Source organism: Amphiura filiformis, chromosome 2, assembly GCF_039555335.1.
Source record: "Amphiura filiformis chromosome 2, Afil_fr2py, whole genome shotgun sequence".
Taxonomy (NCBI): Eukaryota; Metazoa; Echinodermata; class Ophiuroidea; order Amphilepidida; family Amphiuridae; genus Amphiura; species Amphiura filiformis.
Window position 1 is genome coordinate 63,826,522 of NC_092629.1, and position 19,429 is coordinate 63,845,950.

Consider the following 19,429-nt stretch of genomic DNA (forward strand, 5'->3'; position numbering starts at 1 on the left):
TGTGTAGCTGTTTCATTTTGTAACCCTCGTATTGTGAGTGGATTTTTTCTCTAATACACGTTTAAGAATATGAATCTACCTAGTTTATTTATAGTATCAGATCAGACGATCAACATTCTTCACACGATAAACATGCGCAGTCAGTTGATGACGAAGGATTCAGTCTAGCATCAGGCTAGCATCTACCAAATAAATTTACCATTGGTGAAACCCTAATGAGTTCCAAATGCTTTTTTTTTTACTTTTTAAAGGTATTTACCAAATGTTTACAGAACTTGACTCACCAAAAGAGACGCAAATATCAAGAACATAGACCCTCAAATTAAAAAATGGCCGTAAACGGCTTTGCATGCCTGAAAACAGGTCGGAAAGGGCGAGGGTGCTTCTTGATTGTAAATACTTTGAAAATTAATTAGAAAACTGGCTACCCAGCAATATATTAATTTTTCATTTGCAATCGATAATTGGTATATATTTTATTGATTTTGTTGCCGAAAAAACATCAAAATGTTAAGAGAAAAGACACATTTGTGCACATGTTTCAATAAGTCTCTTTATTGGTGATGAACTCCCATCAGATAACCTCACTTCCCTGTAATGTTCCTACTTATTTTTTATTCGAATCAGTATTTACAGCTGACAATCAGTTAAGTTTTCTGTTCATTTTATTATTTTCTTAATACAATAATACATGGAACAAAATATTTGTAAATCTACACTTAAGGGTAGACGAGGTATTGTTGGTCGAAGCAACCTAAAAATCGATTTTAATTATCTAGATCAATATATTATTGAAAATTAACACCTTGATGTTTTGAAAAGGTTTATTCTACAAATCGTATAATTTGCAAACTTGCTTAATTTATTGTTGTTAATGAGTTATGTACGTTTTACAAAAGTGTTGCTGTTTCAGCCTTCTTTACAACGTAACTCAAGAACCGCAGCACATATAAAAGTATATCTGTGATATTTTAATCCTTCTACACGCTCGCTATATATGAATTGAGCAATGCAGTTTTTACCAAAGCTCACTACCATTCCTACCATTCGTAAGATGCTGTGAACTACCAAATCACAACAGTTTGAAATAATAAATAACCTTAAAAGGGACATTCACTGATCCGTCACACCCAAACTGCACTATTCCCTGCACATATCGATTTGTGGCACTTAAAGCATATTTACTAATGTAGTAACTAACCCCAACAATGGGCTATTTTATTTAAAATTCACTCTCCCACTGTGGAAGATTTTGGAAATATTTTCCACAGGGGGAGTATGAATTTCAAATGGAATAAACATATTAACAGCTCCATTTGTAACTCACCCTCCCTTAGTGGAAGATTCAGGTTGAATCTTTCTCAGAGAGTGTATGAAATTTAAATGGAGCTGCTGTGTTTATTCCATTTGAAATTCATACTTCTCATGTGGAAGATCTTTCCAAAATCTTCCACAGGAGGAGTGTGGATTTTAAATGGAATAACCCAATGAATAAGCTAGATACAGTGTTTTTATGTCAAGAGACAAATCCTAATTATAAAGAACTCCATGCAAATCCAATAGGCGGCGCTATACATAAGATGGACGTAACCTTGCAGTTTTCATCAAAGTTTGTAGATATTTTTAAAAGGAAAACGGCAAGTATTTTCTTGCTTTTTTCAAGCAATTGACCTTTTCGGTAAATCTCATAAGCCTTTGCGAGTACATCTGAGAACTCCTCATTTGACGTCACGCCATTCTATGCCGATGCGCACATCGTTTATCAAACATCGTTACTACGCATTGCAAGTCGGCGTGACGTCAAATGACGAGTTCTCAGGTGTACTCGCAAAGGCTTATGGGATTTACCGAAAAGGTCAATTTCAGAACATTTGACAGATATTTTGAACCTCGGCGGATCTCTGACGGTCCCTTTGATCTTTTATATATTTCATTTATTTGATGACCTCACTTGAGAATAATATTATTTACAATTAATACGAATTATATCTAAAAACCCTTCTATTAAAGTTATAAATTACATTTATATCACACGATAGTGTGTAATAGCTGTATGTTTACAGCAATTATGTAGGCTGCCTGTCTGCTGAAAACCAAATTTTAGTACAAAGTAGGTCCTCTCTGAAAAATACAAAATTAAGGAATGAGTTAAATCAAATACATTTAAATTTTTTTATATAATTTATACTAGATCAGTATCAGATACTGTTCTCCCATGATGCCCAGGGTAGTGTGTACAAACAGCCAGCCATTACCTTGATCGGAAATGGCTGTGAGGTCTTTGTCATTCACTGCATCTGCCCCACAATTCATATGCAGTAATGAAGAGCGTCGATAATACATTTGTTATATTTACCTCCACCAGGAATTGAACCGGGGACATCAAAGACCGTAACTGACGAGCCTCAAATCTCAAGTATTTCCAGTTGAGTTAAAGGAAGATGATCTGATCAACTCATCACTAATTTTCTTCATCAAAATAAACATTTGGAGCACCAGTAAAAATGATACACCACTCCGGTATGATCTACCCTCCATTAAAAATTGTTGAAAATATTGTTATATTGTGCATAATTACAATATTTTAGATAGACCTACATTGTTAGATTTTGCCTCCCTAAAAATTAACCCCTCCCCAGCAAACAATTCTGGTGACGCTTCTCTACACAAACCAGTGAAGGGATTGAAGACTAGGAATTATGTGTTCGCGCTTCTTGGTCAATGTAACAAGTTGGGCGGTAGGATTTTGTATGCGTTGTAGTTTGCTGATCTGAACATTTGAAAGACCATACAAGATGCTACCGTTTGAGTCGAGTCTTGCGGATATGAATGCATGAACCAGTTTTTCAGTATTTTGATCCAGATATTTGTGCACACGGCCAATATTGCATTGCATTGCATGGCACAGATTAATCTTATAAACCATAGGTTGCTGGTTCAATTCGCAGTGAATTCTAGTGATTTTATTTCATTTATTTTCCAATATAGATAGGATCAGGATGGAGAAAGGAAGGACAATTTAAGAATTAATTTTGATTATAATAATCACTAGCTGCCCTATAAGGATAGTTGTCTACTTATGGTCAAATTTCATGGATGCAACATACAAAGCCTCGATTTTGTAGAGCTGGATTCACCCCAAATGTAACTCCGTCATGAGGGTACAGCTGCAACGGCTTCTCTGCTGGCTTACGTAGCCCACTTCTCTTATATACACACAGCCCTAAAAGACCTAGCACGACCAAGAAGAGGAAACCAACCACTGCGCCGATGATTATACCAGCTAAGGCGCCATCGGAGAGACCGCTGGCAGATGTAGTTGGCCCACCTGTTCGAAGAAAAGTGGGAGCAGTCTTTATACACAAAGCTAGAATAACAGAATAAAAATTTAACCAAAAATATATGACTTTAATTTGCAAGAATCATGGATTCGGTTTTATACCTTGATTTTTGGCTAAAATAGTGTGAAATTAAAATTTGTCTCGTGTCACACTGAAATCAGTCACCTTGATTGGGGGCTAAAATAGTATAACAAGTTTTGCGTCAGTAATGCACGCAGTTGTCTCCGTAAACTTTACGGGTAAAAAACTTTTCCTACCCTGATGATATCTTGCCACTGGTATCTGGTACGCCAGTGACAGAAAAGAGAAATCGGGCTTTCAGGAGAATGATGGAAGATGGAAGTAGGATGACTGAAGAAAGTGAACAAGATACAGATACACATGACAAAGCTGGTCAAAATATTAAATCAGCAGGGACTAAATAGTTCCCTCCCCCCAAACTTTTTCTTAGTTCTGTTTCAAAATACGTACACACCTTAATTTGGGTATAAAATACATGTAAATTGTACATTTTTGCGCGCTTCGCGCGAAATCAAACCAATGTGTATCAACTTTCAATTCAAATACCACACACACAGAAAACACAAAATAAAAATCGCTCGTGCTTCGCGCGCACATATTCCAGCAAAAACTGGCCGAAATAATGCCCACTGGCCATTTTTTTTAATTGAACCCTCCCCGACTAAAAGTTCAGGCACGCCACTAGAAGTGAACGGCAAACTGCTTTAATTGAATCTTCATAATTACATACATACATACATAATTATACATACAAAAGTTTCTTAGGACGCAATTCGCCGAAGCAACATTGCGTTTACAAAAAAAACATGAGCAAAATACATAAGCAATAACAACCAGAAAGTCAGAGCAAGTGATTGTAGATGAGGCTCCCCTAATGTGTTGTGGTAGACCATTCCATGCTTTGGCAGCAACAACAGGGAACCTGTGTTCTCCAGCAACAGAGTTGAATCTGTCAATTGCAAGACGTGAAGGATCATTTGAAGATCTGAGTGGGCGAGCAGTAACATAATAAGAGAACATTTGAGCAATATAAGGGGCTGTGCAATAATTATGAGCCCTGGGGAGGGTAAAATTGGGGGGGGCAAGAATTTTTGGCGAGACGAAAGGGGGGGCAAGCAATTTTGGCAAGCCGAGAGGGGGGGCAAGCGATTTTGGCACGCATTCACGGGGCGCCTTTTAATAAAATGCTTTAAAAAGTATTAGGAAAACGGTACGGAAACGCTTAAATATGCAAATTTTCCTGCTCGCTGCGCTCGCAACATACACCTAGACCATTTAAAGTTTGGAATTTGGGATCCCAAAAATTTGGCATGTTCAAGGGGGGGGGCAAAGAATTTTTAGGCGGGCCGAGAGGGGGGGCAAGCGATTTTGGCGGGCCGAGAGGGGGGGCAAGCGATTTTGGCGAGCCGTTCGAAATTTTACCCCGAAGGGGCTGATAATTATTGCACAGCATATATAACACGCATATATAATTGCATATATAATTGCACATATTTAAAATTTTACACAATAATAGTGTAAAAAGTGTCCACCAAATGCCTTAATTTGGCGCTAATTAATTTTGTGAAATTGTCCAACTTGACGACTAAGGGGATACACCCCCTCACACTCCCTGCGCCGCGCGGCGCGACTAGATGCCTGCTACGCAGTCTTATTAAAACAATTGTATCCCCCGCGATCAACTTATAATAACAGCTTACCAGTCTCCTCCTCCTCATCAGGTATTGGTGTCAAACACTGACTTCCTGTATATCCAGGCAGACATCTGCAACCACAGTTTATAAAAATACATGATTGAATATCTGTTATTCCCTGTTACGTCAAGTTAAAGGATTGAGCTGGAGCTATGTTTATCTGGCTTAACAAAATGAATGTACTTTAATTTAGAGAGTGAGTTATGTATGATGACATTCAGGGTAATTCATTTCATTCATTCATTCATTACAAAGTTTCTCCATGTAGACCAACCAAATTAAGGAAAATCAGGGCTTAACCCGCCACTAATTGCGACAGAAACCATTTTCACCATTCATTTCAGAAAAGTATATCTAACAAAACCAATATACTTTCCTGAAATGAATGGTGATTAAATGGTTTCTGTTACAATTAGTGGCGGGTGATTCCTTAATTTGATTGGCCTAATGTGCTACGATTTGAAGTCAAGGTGGTAATCGCATCTGGCAGTAAAAGTCAGGGTAATACTCACACACAATTGTATCCATTAACAGATTCTGCACAAGTACCTCCATTATAACAGATTGGGCAACGTAGTGCAACTATATAAGGGAACAATAACAAGAAACAATCAGCATGCAAAGGACATATCACAGAGAGTTGTCACCATTTTGTAGCATCGATGCAACATCAATCAGACTCATTTGTGCAAGTGAAACTTGTGGAAGATGATCTGATTTCATCACATGCTATTTTCACCTTGGTTGGTTGACTTTGAGTTTAATCTCGTTTGATGAGAGCAAAACATATGCACTGGAAGGCTCCTTAGAGCAATGCGTGTAAAATAAATGGGCTCACAAATTTCCATATAGGATAACAACATATCAGCGTCCAGCAAAGTGATTAGTGTGTAAATTGCATGTCATATTCAATAATCTTAGACACATGCCCATCAATAGAAGTGACAATTGTGCAAAATCTGATTAAAAATTGCCAAAGCTTCACCTGATGGCCCATCAATCAAGCTTGAATTAGTTATTAGTTAGTTAGTTAGTTAGTTAGTTAGTTAGTTAGTTAGTTAGTTAGTTAGTTAGTTAGTTAGTTAGTTCGGCCGAAATTCAACCAGACTTTATGGGACATGGATATGGGAAGAGGTCCGATTTTAGATACAGGAGGAAAACCGGAGCACAAGGAGAAAAGCTGCGAGGACGAGCATGGATCGGCAACCAAACTCACATGTGGCACCGCGGGGAATTAAACCCGGGTCGCAGTGGTGAGAAGCGAGTGAGAAGACCACTACTTTAAACCGTACTCCCCATTGTTTTTTCTCTACAATGGAGGTACTAATTTTACTTGACTGCATCCTATCCCAGGGTTTATGCAAGAAAGCCCCATCTGCATAGCTGCCAGGTGTCATATATGTACAATAGGCCTATGCATGATAGCGCAGTGTCAAATATCTATTATAGGGCAGCTATTACAAACATAGCCTCCTTGCATTAACCCCTCGATATATGCTGGGTCATGACCTCTAAACATTTTTCTTAACTCTGTGATCGACCAATTGGAAATCAATAATAATCATTGATTTCAAAGTACCACTCACCTAATGGGTCTGTCTCTTCCAAGATCAATCCACTATCATCCAATTCTCCATTAAGTTGTACCCTCTGACGAAGTATTTGATTTATCTCACTTGGTGAGAGATCATTAGAGGTATCCAAGATAAGCTGGTAGACTACGTGCACGCTTCCTGGCGAAAAGAAATACGGGTTGATGTCTATAAAACTGGGAACCAACGCCTGAAAAACTGGCCTTAGCTGGTGACAAATGGAGAAAGGCAAACTTATATGTTAAAAGAACAATAATAATTGCATTTGTTGTGTGCATAAGCATCTTTGTTATCATTATCATGTAGGTATCCCTTGTAATACACAACGTCAAATAATGATGCCATAACGTTGCCATAAGTTATAGTACCAGCAACGTTGTTACAACTATGACAACGTTATTACAACGTTATTTGACTTTTTGTGTTACTAGTCTGTATAATCTGCCCCTTCTTCTGTAAGTAAAACTTAAACCTTTCCTTTTTAATATTCAACTTACAGCAGCTGCTATAGAATCCTTCATCTGCATGTATCCCTGTGATGTTGGATCATTCAAGTCGGGAGTATATATCAGAGGATTATCAGGAGGGAATTCTATCACCGTCATAGTTAATGTAATCACAACCACAGCTACATGACAAAAAGTTAAAAATCAATCAAAATTTAATTAGACTTAATAATAAATCTAATCAGCTGGACTCCCTTTTATTGCAGTGGGGGCTACGTATGGTATCGCATCTTAATAACCCAAGTGCACACACGTGACTGCTGACTGATGTTCTGGTGGCAATTGGCAAATCCATTTAAAGTCCACACTCCTCCTGTGGAAAATTTAGTAAATATCTTCCACAGGGGAGTATTCAAATGAGCATTCATTCCATATGAAATTTATACTCCCCCTGTGGAAGATATTTCTAATATATTCCACGGTGGGAGAGTGAATTGTAAATAGATTAGCCCAATTGGTCAATTGCCAGTGGTCATCTATTTCTAATCTAGTTCTAATCAAACTTCCAAGCAAGCCAATATGCATTATTATTTGGGGAGGGGGTGCAGGGCTTCCAAAAGATTTTTTTGGTAAAGAGGACCTACAACACCCAGACCCTTTTTGTACTTGTTGACTGTCTTATCACAAAAAAGTGTACCTGTTATTAATTTTTCTCTCACTTTTGGACATTAATACCTGTACGTGGCCCATTCCCTATCCATCCCATAAAACCTATTAATCAGCCTAGGGGAAAAGGTAAGATATTGTGACTTACCAATGTTACATCTATTCCCAAACCAACCAGTGAAACATTCACATCTATTGATGCTATTGTTTCTTACACATACTCCATACGCACAAGAAGGATTGCAAGAAGCTAAAAAGGGTAATACGTATCTACTAGCACATGCAAGTGGCACATTCCCTGTCCAACCCATAGCTTGTTCATCAGTCTTGGTGGGAATGTCAAATATTGACAATATTATTGTGACTTACCAATGTTGCACCTATTCCCGTACCAACCAGTAGACATGGTAGAACATTCACATCTATTGATGCCATTGTTTCTTACACATACTCCATTCACACAAGAAGGATTGCAAAAAGCTGAAAAAAGATGGTTGAATAGGTGTACAAGTGATTTTTGATTTAATACAATGCCTGCAAATTTAATCTTTAACATGTTTAATGTGCTTCAAATTTGATAAGTAGAATTACGCGGTTTGTATTTGAGTTGGATGGTGTCCCACAACAAAAAAAGGTAAATATGTCCGGCAGCTGGACTACAATGAAAATATAATCATTGCTTTCCAACAGATTTATTATCTTCCTAATTAATTTACTTTTCTTAATTATCAACATTCAGACGTGAATTAATTCAAAAATATAATCAAGTATCAACATAACAATGGATTCCCTTCAAACATGACAAATGTATCCTGTGGCATTTTGAATATTCTATTTGTCATCTGCAATCGCGATTGCCATGAATAGTATAGGATAGTATAATTTAGTATTTCAAAAGCGACAAGCAATGCAAAGCAAAAACATGTGATTGATCAATGTTTTTCAAAAGTAATGCATCACAATCGCTCGGTGATCGGGTGTAATGCTTGTAATATATATGCTGTTTTTTTGTGTAAACAAATAAATACAAACTCTTGGACAGCCAATTTTGGTACAAATTGACCAATTTCCTAAGCCAGAAGTGTGCATCAAACTTGCGTATACTCTCAAATTCATATTGTTTTATTAACACAAAATAATATAAACCTGGTGTTTTAATACTGAACTTCATTTCGACCTTTATCAACTCACGTATATCACATGCATCCCCGGTCCACTCAAAATCGCACTTGCAATAATTGACTCCGTCACAGTCTCCATTAACACAAACAGGATCACAAACAGCTGAATAAGTAACACGAGGAAGGTATAAACATATTATGGACTCAAATGATCCCCATTAACACAGACAGGATCTTTGTAGTCCCCGTTTTACCTTTCATACTGCAGTTACTGTCCGTTTTCCTATACACAATACATTGTGCTCTTACCATTGACGCGTAACCTCTACAAATAGCGTACATATTAGAAGTATGGGTAATTGCCTAGTTAACGTCGCTGTGTGAAAAATAACCGGCCAATATTAAAAGTACTCTTCTAAAATTCTAGAAAATATAGTTTTGTAACATGTCCTAAATTTTTAGCTAATTTAGGTGTTTTGAAATATTCGCACTTTGGTGTTTTAGGAAGGATATGTAAACGACAGATAACACCAAAAATATGAAGAAATTATTTCCAAACCGTGTTACGGCCCACAGCCATTATGTTTCTCATTTTCAAGAATGTGGTTAACAATATGCACAGTATTTCGTGAATAAAGACCACACAGTAATCGTTACCTTGCGTTTGCTTTATAATCGTTCACCCAACTGAAACTATAATACCAGCTCATTGCTCATAACAGACACATGTGTGTGTGTGGATTAAACCAGAGAAGATCTGATGTAACATAGTTGAGCTGTTTCCAATGAATGTTATCTTGTTAATAGCTTTTAATGGGGTTTAAATCCTGCAAAGGTCGTGGTGAATTCTACTGTAGACATAACTGCATCATATGTAAAATTTCTCTGGCGGCAATTTGATCCTCCCCGGCTCCTCTGCGTATGTCACTGATCAATCTGCATTACTTATGAACAATCAAATAATTGACTGTTGTTAATGTTCTAACATTTTATTTTGTGTACTAGTACATACGTATTGTACATAACGTATTTGACCATTAATTCGGATTGATTAGTTGATAGTTTATTACTTACAAGTACTTAAGTAGCATTGATAGAGGACCCTACGATCAAACAAATTAGGCTACTCTGCTAAGCGTCAGTTAAAGACCCCAACACAATCCTTAAGATCCTATTAAAACATAAAGGTCTAAACATTTTTAAATACTTACGAATATCACACACAGCACCGGTGTATCCATCAACACATTCACACGTATCTTCAGCTATACATTCACCATCCTCACAGTCATCAGTACACTCAACTAAAACAAAAAGCCAGAAATTCAAAGGCCGGTCAGTAAATCAACTGAAATTTGCCCCTATAATATACATATCTTACTTGTCCCCAATGCGCTATAATTTTTGAGAAAATGCAAAAATAGGCACAAAATTGGGCAGGAGTGTAGTACCCCCTTAAGGTCATTTTTTTAAAAATATTCATACACCCAGGCCCTGGTATTGCTAGGACGTAAATGTTGGGTCTTAGAGGAAGCCCCCACCAGAGCAGTTCTTCTGTGGTGAACCAGACCTGCCTGGTTATCAAATTAATCAGTGACAAGGTTATCTCTGAATTTGACATGTATGTACTAATTATTATACATGAAATGCAGAATCTCTGCGTAGCTCCAACAAAGTACTGTCTTTGAGCATTATTACGTAGGAGTATTCGTTCATAATCACAACACAATCCCTCTATACTGCAACTGCTCCACCACTGCCATTACAACTGCATTCACAGTATACTAGTCCCCTTAGTTATATGTTCTTGATTTAAATATTATTTGTTTTTAAATCCCAAATAATTGTTATTGTTTCTGGAATCAGGAGTAGTTCTTACATGTGTTCTTGATCCATATTGCAACCTTTTGTGGGTGGCCAAGTCGAGATAGTTCAGCAGTAGTACCAGTGCATCCTTCAAGAACCAGATGAAACTCCTCATCATCTTCACTGATGTTGTCTTGATTAATAGCGATAGACACGGTCGCAGCTTTCTGATTGACAGCGTATGACACTTCATGTCTGGTGACTTGGGTGTAGTCACTGGTAGGCTGGGCAGAGCCTGATTGGGTGCTCACACCTGGTAAGAGGAAATTTTATGAAATAAAACTGTTAGCACCCAATATGGAAATAGCCATACAAACAGGCAACGACCCAGCAAACACAAAACGTTTTCGACAGAATTCGCAAAAGGTTATAAAAGTTTGTCTGAAAACGTTTAAATGTCGGGTTATATAAAGTGTACATTAAAGGTATAAAACGTTTTCATAACATTAAATAACATTTGTTGGTAATGTACTGCACAGCAAACACAAATGTTTTACAGAAAACATTTAAATGTCGGGTTATAGAAAGGGTATAAAAACGTTTTAATAACATTACAAAAACATTTTTGAAAACTTGGTACAAATCATTCTAAACAGAATGTTATTTTGGTGTTGAAAAAATATTTTGCAAAAAACGTTTGCCCAAAATATTTACAATAACGTTTTAAAAATATTTTCACGACCTTTATATAACCCGACATTTAAATGTTATTAAAACGTTTTGTAAAAAACATGTTAAGAACATTTCTGTGTTTGCTGGGTGCAAATATTTTAACATAATGTTATTTAAAATATTTGACCAAAAATGTTTGCAAAAATAGTTTACAATGACATTTCGAAAACATTTAAAAAATATTGTTGTAGTGTGTTTTCATACAAAACGTTTTAAACGATTTCATGACCTTTATATAACCCGACATTTTAAAAAACAATAAGAGAAAAACAAAAACAACAACAACAACAAAACCTGGTATACAAAAAATGACATCAATATTACTGGAAAATTGTCATCTTTGTTCCTCCACCAAAACAGGCACAAAAATTGTATTATGCCCGTGAGCAAGAAAGTCTGATAGAGGAGACCCGGCCCAGAGAGCTCTCCATTGGTTCCAAAAGAACAGCCATCCCTTTTGTAGAGCATGTAATCTGCTCCTATGTTATACATCATGATGTTCGATTATGTATAGATGAGGTGACCTCAATGTTTATCAACAAAGGCAAGGGACTGGTATATCGACATGCTTGAGTGAACCCTATACAACCACTACACTGTTCAATAGCCTTATTGTGATGTGGCGGGAGTTTTAAAAACACGAGCATGATGTGCGCGCATACTGCCAGGCAAAAAACAATGGAAATTGTGATGATGCGCGCGCATACTGCCAGGAATTGACGTCAGAAGTCAACTCATCTATACTTACAGATGCTTGATGTCATTCCCAGATATCCACACCTTACAATGGTGACTTCTACTTGTTTGTCTGATTCCTTCACTTTGTATTTGATGCCTTCAAAGTAAAACTCATCTGAATGTAAATAGGAAATAAGAACGAGTTGTCATGCATATATGAGAAAACATTAATAGCACAATAAAAAATGAATTGTCTTGCTTACTTCCATGGTTATAAGTACGAATCACACAAATCTGGCACCCCATACCCCAACATAATAAACACATATTAATGCACACTTAAAACTACCTATTCATAAATGAATAGACGCCAGATTTTTTGGAGAAGGGGGCAAATTTCATTTTTGGAAGGGAGAAATCTTGAGTTTTTACTGGGAAATCTATGTTGACTCTTTTACAGGCCTTACCGTACAGACTCTTTTTAAAGGTTTTACTATTGAGCGTTAACATACACTAAACTGCCGATCAAACCATAGCTACATTCCCGAGATTCCCGATATCGATTATGAATAATTATCAACGTAGCAACAACAACAACAACAGCAGCAACAACAACAACAACAACAACAACAACAACAACAACAACAACAACAACAACGACAACAACAACAACAACAACAACAACAACAACAACAACAACAACAACAACAAACAACAACAACAAAATAATTGAGATATACATAAAGAATTAGCTGGTTTCTTTCTGACTTCTTTTCATACTTTCTAACTATGCGTTTGCAATGTAGTTTGGGCTTTAATATTACAGTAGCATAAATAAACAGAGTAGGCCCTACATTGTTGCAAATTCAGAGATTTTTACTTAAACCTCAATTTTTACATAGTAACCAGACGGTTGCGTTGCGTACAGTGGTACATGGTAGGTTGAATCCACAGCCACTCATGACCATTTTGTTCCGACCTGTTTAATAGTTTTGAGACGCATAATGGGCCGAGGAACATCCGACTAAGGCTATTGACAATAGCCCGGTGACTGAACTCTGTGTGTGTGAGTGAGCATGGTATACGCCATCTGCTTTTAGACTGCCTCCACGAGTGGCCTACGCTGGGCTATAGTTCGGCACATATAAAATCAGAATTTTGGTCAGTTTTTGAGCTCAATACGCACGGTTCTTTCTCAATACGCAAGCTAACGACTATCATATCCTTTCAACACATATATTCAAGTGCAAGCAAAAAAATATGGCTTCTTTAGAATAAAAAATTACGGGAGATATTCATCATTTTCTACCCCGGTATCCAAAGACTTACCGTCTGAATATCAAATCGTGCATAGCACATTCACGTGTATCGATCCCGGGTATTTATTTTAGTGTCTCTGCTGTACAATGTAATTATTAACCAGGCGATGTCGGTGTGTGGCGTAGCCAGTGGAGGCAACTTCCACCATGTAACATCTTAGCCCCTTCTTTCTTCCCTCCCCCATCCCATGTGGGATTCTGGCCGCCATAATCTGAAGATTTTAAAGCTTTTTTGACCATTTTGGACAATTTTGCCAAATTCCCCCATGAAAGTCACCTTGCCCCCATTTCCTCCCTCTGAAAAACATTCTGGCTACTCTATTGTAACTAGAGGGCGCCAAATGAGAAGAAAATTAGGAACCAGAGGAAATTCTTAATGTAATTATGCATAATCAATACCGGGAATCACCCAACGGCAAAGTCTAGAAATATTGTTGTCTCTGTATCAACACCATCTAGCAAGCACAGACATTCATGATTCATGCATGTTCAGTGATTTCCATGTACATTTGTATGAGTCCTTGATTCCAGGTCTCTTTTCCCCTTACCATCATCATCCTTGATCGTTACTTGAGCATTTTCCTCAGAACAAGTATCCACATTGCTATTATCTTGTAGAGCCATTGTGAAGCACTCGCTACCTTCTTTCAACAAGTCATCTTTTACATCAATATTAACACATTCTCTTGAAGACCCTACAGCAAAGGTTACAGCAGTTGGTGCGATGTTGTAATCGTCATCTTTGGTGGCATCGACATCGGTGATGATGAGATCTAATAAATTGGTAAAAAAATGAAGTTGGATCATAAAACTCCATGAATAATTTTCAAGTCTAGTGAATTTCTTTTTTCATAAAATCAAGAAAAAGTTAATCTTTCTTCCGACTGAAAACATCGTATACGATCTTGGCTCTGGGTACAAATTTGTTAACTTTGTATTTACTTAATTTGTAATTTGTTTTCAAAGGTAGTAATTAATCTAGGAACACGAACATGGGGTGTTTTCAAATTTCTTTCCATGAACATTATGTTTGTAGAGTGATAAAACCAGGCTCTTATTTATATTATTATACAAATGATATGAGTATTAAGGGGCAATTATGAATTAGACCCGCAGGTTTGTGTGTGTCCGACCTAGCCTTTCAACAAGGCTCTGCCTGGAGCACCGTAGTGGGAGCGCCACCTATAATACGCGGCTTCGCCGCTCCCCCCTAGGATCGTGAGGTCTTTGACAAAGACTATGTCCGCCCATCAAGTTAGACGAATAGGGCCGTGTACTTTACATTATCGTCCCCTTCAAGCTCCTTCAATCACTGAAGAATGAAAAGGTCACAGTTATTAACCAGGTAATTGAGATATGAGCTTCACGCCCGCCCGCCCGCCGTGAGAGTCATCAAATATTCAATGTTATTGTTATGATTGGTACTAACTTCTAGTCCAGTTACGATCAATGTAATCGGTGACCAAACTTATTGACCACTTGAGCAAAGTATTTGAAATTTGCCACCGCAAATTGCTGTTTGAATGCACGATTGATCTCGGGGTCATGCTTCTCCGTCCGGGTCTTTGAATCCCGGGGCTTTGAATTTCAACGGGTAGCTAAGGGACCGTTCAGAAATACTTTGGTGGGGGGGGGGCTGGGCACTTGGAAATTTTGGAGTCAAAACTTTTTTGAACCCCCCCTCCAGAGAACCTAAAACTTTTTTGACCCCCCTCTTTAGACATATAAAACTTTTTGACTTCCTTTCCAACTGAGACGAATATACTTTAGGTATATTCGTCTCAGCTTCAAGAGGTTAAAAACAGTCTGGGGAGGGGCTACTCCATTTGTGCAAACTCAGTCACAATTATAGGCCTGAATGTTTAAGTTGTTTTTCACACGCTGTGACTTGTATGAAGTTTAATTTCAATTTATGCATTCTAATTTTTGTTTCATTCTTATAACCAATAAATAAATAAAAGTAATACAAAAAAGGGAAATTGACAGTGGCGTAGCTAGGGCTTGTGGCACCCAGGGCTAAGGATAGGTGTCGCTCCCGATTCTTGAAATAATTATTGCGCCCGGAGCACAAATAGGGCCTACTACCACTAATTAATTTTGGTTATAATGAAAGAATATCTTAAATTGATCTTTCAAAGGACTCTGTACTGATATGCGCGCAAAGCGTGCGAAAATTTTGACTTTCATCGCTTAGAGTGGCGCAGAATCGATGCTGAATTGGTTAATTTGGCGCCCCCTAACCTAAGAGTGGCGCCCAGGGCACATGCCCCCACCTTTCCCCGTCGCTATCCATTGGAAATTCAGAGCAACATCTGGGTACATACTCAAGATTTTTAATACTTGGGACTTGTTTATCAGGGGCGTAGCCAGCTTTCTTTTTTTGACCCGGTATTATCAGTGGGATACATACATAATCACCCTTTTCTTATAGCGACTGTGGAATACATGTTAAGTCTTTGGGATTCCAAAAAGGCTTTAATGGGACATCGGTAATGAGCGCGCGTAGCACGCCAAAAATGTATTTTACACTCATTGGGTCATAATCGTGGTAAAAAAGGGCTTTATTGGTACATATGCGCGTAGCGCGCAAAAATTTAATATGCTCTTGTTCTTTGGGTATTTTTTGTTTAAAACTTTTTGACCCCCCCCTCCTTTAGTAACCAAAACTTTTTGGTCCCCCCTTTGTGCAACTCAAAACTTTTTGTGTCCCCCCACACTTTGCCCAGCCCCCCCACCAAAGTATTTATGAACGGTCCCTAAGTCTGGGCAGCACTATCGGGTCTATAAACGTAACTCTCCCTAAGACTTTAAGCTGTTGAAATACTGCCTCTTATCACTTGTTGCTTTATTGTGTAGGCCTACATAGAATAATACAAGATGAACGACTTACTGGTGGTCTGGGAATCGGTGGTACTGCCTTCCCGTCGTACGCAGATGCTTCTTGTCCCCGCTCCTTCCTTTACAGTGTAGATGGAACTCTCAAAGGCAATACAACCTATACAATAAAAATCAGTGCTCTTTAAAATGATTTTTTCCAAGGACATGGGTCCAGGAAACATTGTTGACCCAGCTCTACTGTATGAGCTTTTTGCATGTGGACACGTTATATCATACTTGTGTAAAGCTGCAATATGGCCTAAAATACTCTCAATGTTGGTCAAAGACCATACGTACCACACCCGTATTAACTGTATGGGAAATATCCATACATTGACACATGATGTAATAATGATGTCATCTTTGTAGTGCATTCAAATAGCTTGGTGTTATATAATTGTATCACAATGCAACTTCTAGCAGCAAATTAGACGGTTTTGGCTGCATGGGGCTGTAGTCACCAAATAATATGAATTCTTTTGAAGCCAAATATCAGTGTTTCTTGTTGTTAGCCTTCACGGTGAAGAAATGCGATAATTATACCTTTTGTATTGAAATTTTGAACTCCAATGACTTCAGGTAATCAGAGCAACCATGCAAGGATGACCACTTTATTATATGGTCTTGTTTTATTATTAAATTTGACCTGTATGAACTTGATTGCGCGGATATAATAAGGGAGTCTCATTTGATTTCGTTCAAGTTCTTTTCTTTTACAGGTTTACAATCTAATTACAGTTAATAATTTTTGAAATACGTATATAAATGATTCACAGAAAAGCAAACCAATTTAAACAACATAATGAATTCAAAATATTTTGTGTCCATTTGTGTAACTCTTCAAGTATCATGTCCAGCGATATGAGCATATTTGGCAACCCTCGATATATCTATTTGTCAAGTTATGTCAGATTTTCTGCATTCTGGCAAAATCGCAAAAACTACAAATATGTGACCGGACACTACGAATCAGCCGTAAAGTCGGCAAGGTCAATTTTGTTTTATTTCGTGTTTAGAAAATATATATCATAAGCATTAAAATGGTATATCATTTGACTTGAAATGATTTCCAGAAGCGGGGTTATGGTTTGTTGAACTCTACTCCTTCAACAAAATGGTTCCTTTTTTTCGATTCTACAATCATGTGTCTCTTTTTCCACATTGCTGGTAATAAAGTCATATTAATTGTCGGTCATTTCAAATCATCCCCAAGTCAACGAGGTTCAGGAGTGTCCTCTCATTGTTAATTGTTGGTTATACATACCTAGACAAAATACAATGCAGGCTAACCCACCACTTGAACAGGATTTAACCATAGCAAACAAAGACTAGAGCTATTTAATGATTCTATAGAAATAGGTAGAAGATTATTATCCTCTTTAAAAGCTATCAAATGAGAAACATGTCACGCCTAATTGAGATACCTATGAATACACCCTTCACGCACATTTTACACTGTATCTCAGAATACAATTTGCCGACTTTACGGCTCATTCGTCGTGTACGCTCACAGATAAATGTTTCCCTTATTCATTTCAAAATAAATTATTAAGTAAAAAAAAAAAATTTGCCTTTAATATTTTTGAACAAGAACATTTAATTATAAAGTTAAAGCAAAGCAAATTCATGGGTTTTCATCGCTCACTACACAGTCAGACAGTGCAGTTAATTGATGATTCTGTGGTTTTTATTATGTGTCCATAAATAACCAACAATTTGTGATGTGATCATGCAAAATCAGTCGGAAGTCGGAAATATTGATTTTGAGATATAGCCAAATAAAGATAGCATTTTCTTTTGTTTCCTATTGTTTCGGAAACTTTTTAACTGCTCACATCTTTTGAACTGGTAGTCCAAATTCAATGGGGCATTCTGCAAAATGCTGTTTACAAACTGAAAATTGAATATGTCTGATTTCAGACTGAGTTTGATTGATCACACCAAATTTGTTTCCATGTAAGACAATCCAATAAGAGCAATGTTCCACAGTGCTACATACATGATTACGTGGTCTCAAAGCTCACCTGTTCGTCTTGCTTCTCACCATTATCACAGAACTCAAATGGTATCATAATGGTCCACTATTTGTGACAGAAAACAGGTGAAATATGTACCATGCACTAATATAGTAATAAGCCCCATGGCCACTACTGCATTCCTTACAGTGGTTAGACCATCTATCTTTTAGTTTTTGTTCATTGTAAGATGATTATCATATCATATTCTTGTGTTCAAAGGAAATATTTGTGGGCATGAAAATTTCGCGAATCCACGTCATTAATGCACGCAATGTTCTTGACAGTACTTACTTGACACATCATTGATGGTGACGAAAGCTTTGCTAGGTTCAATAACTTTCCCCGTACACCCATTGCCATCAACTGTGCTGCCATCATACTTGATATTAATTCCAAACACTTCGGGACCTTCGATGTCATCATCAGGCAAGATGGTGATCTCGCCTTCTTTACAAGTTTCATCAGTTTGGAAGTCGAGGCTTCCTGATGAGATGCCATCGAAGTCATATCTAGATGTAGCCGTCATGTCACAGGTAGAATACTCTGTAAAAGGCAAATAACAATTCAATGGACATTGATATCTTTTTTCCTGGGACAATATTTTGAGGGAGGGCGACCTCCAAGCAGCTAGGAGATCAGTCAATCCGAACAGTTCTGATATTTCTCTACTTTATTATAGTGCCAGTTTGCCTGAGCCTCACTTCACTGGTTTATTTAATACTTTGTCTTTTCAGTAAATGTTTTCAGTAAAAGTTGATTGATAAAGCATAATATTTAAAGTGGTCCATTTAAAGTTCAAGATCTAATCAATTAGAACAAGATTTATATAACTTTTCACCCAACTGGGTCCAATAATTCGTGATTTGCTCATCCAAAGAATCACAAAAATTAACAAAATTCAGATTTTTTGCATCTTTGTCAGTGTCATGGATAAAATAAAGACAAAATAAAACATTTTAAATGAATCTTCTTGAGAGAAATTAGCTGCACATAATTGAATGGGCCTGGCTTCAACTTGGTCAATATTCGTCTTGTTGTTTACTAAATGTTTCTTTTCAAAAATACCTAGTGATAATTGTGATGCGATCAAGCAAAATCAGTCGGAAATATTAAATTTT

General features: G+C 37.3%; 1 protein-coding gene across 1 annotated transcript; it reads right to left on the minus strand.

The window, feature by feature from the left end:
* Positions 1-696: 696 nt before the first annotated feature.
* LOC140136515 (uncharacterized) lies at positions 697-18,753 on the minus strand. Its single transcript, XM_072158226.1, has 14 exons — positions 18,603-18,753; positions 16,307-16,411; positions 13,965-14,189; positions 12,168-12,272; positions 10,761-11,000; positions 10,093-10,185; positions 8,952-9,044; positions 8,130-8,240; positions 7,146-7,276; positions 6,643-6,856; positions 5,569-5,638; positions 5,063-5,127; positions 3,108-3,328; positions 697-2,121 (listed from the first exon to the last, which is right to left on the minus strand). The coding sequence occupies exons 3-14, from the start codon at positions 14,038-14,040 to the stop codon at positions 2,101-2,103; spliced, it is 1,440 nt and encodes a 479-aa protein (XP_072014327.1). The 5' UTR covers positions 14,041-14,189; positions 16,307-16,411; positions 18,603-18,753; the 3' UTR covers positions 697-2,100.
* Between the last annotated feature and the right edge of the window lie 676 nt (positions 18,754-19,429).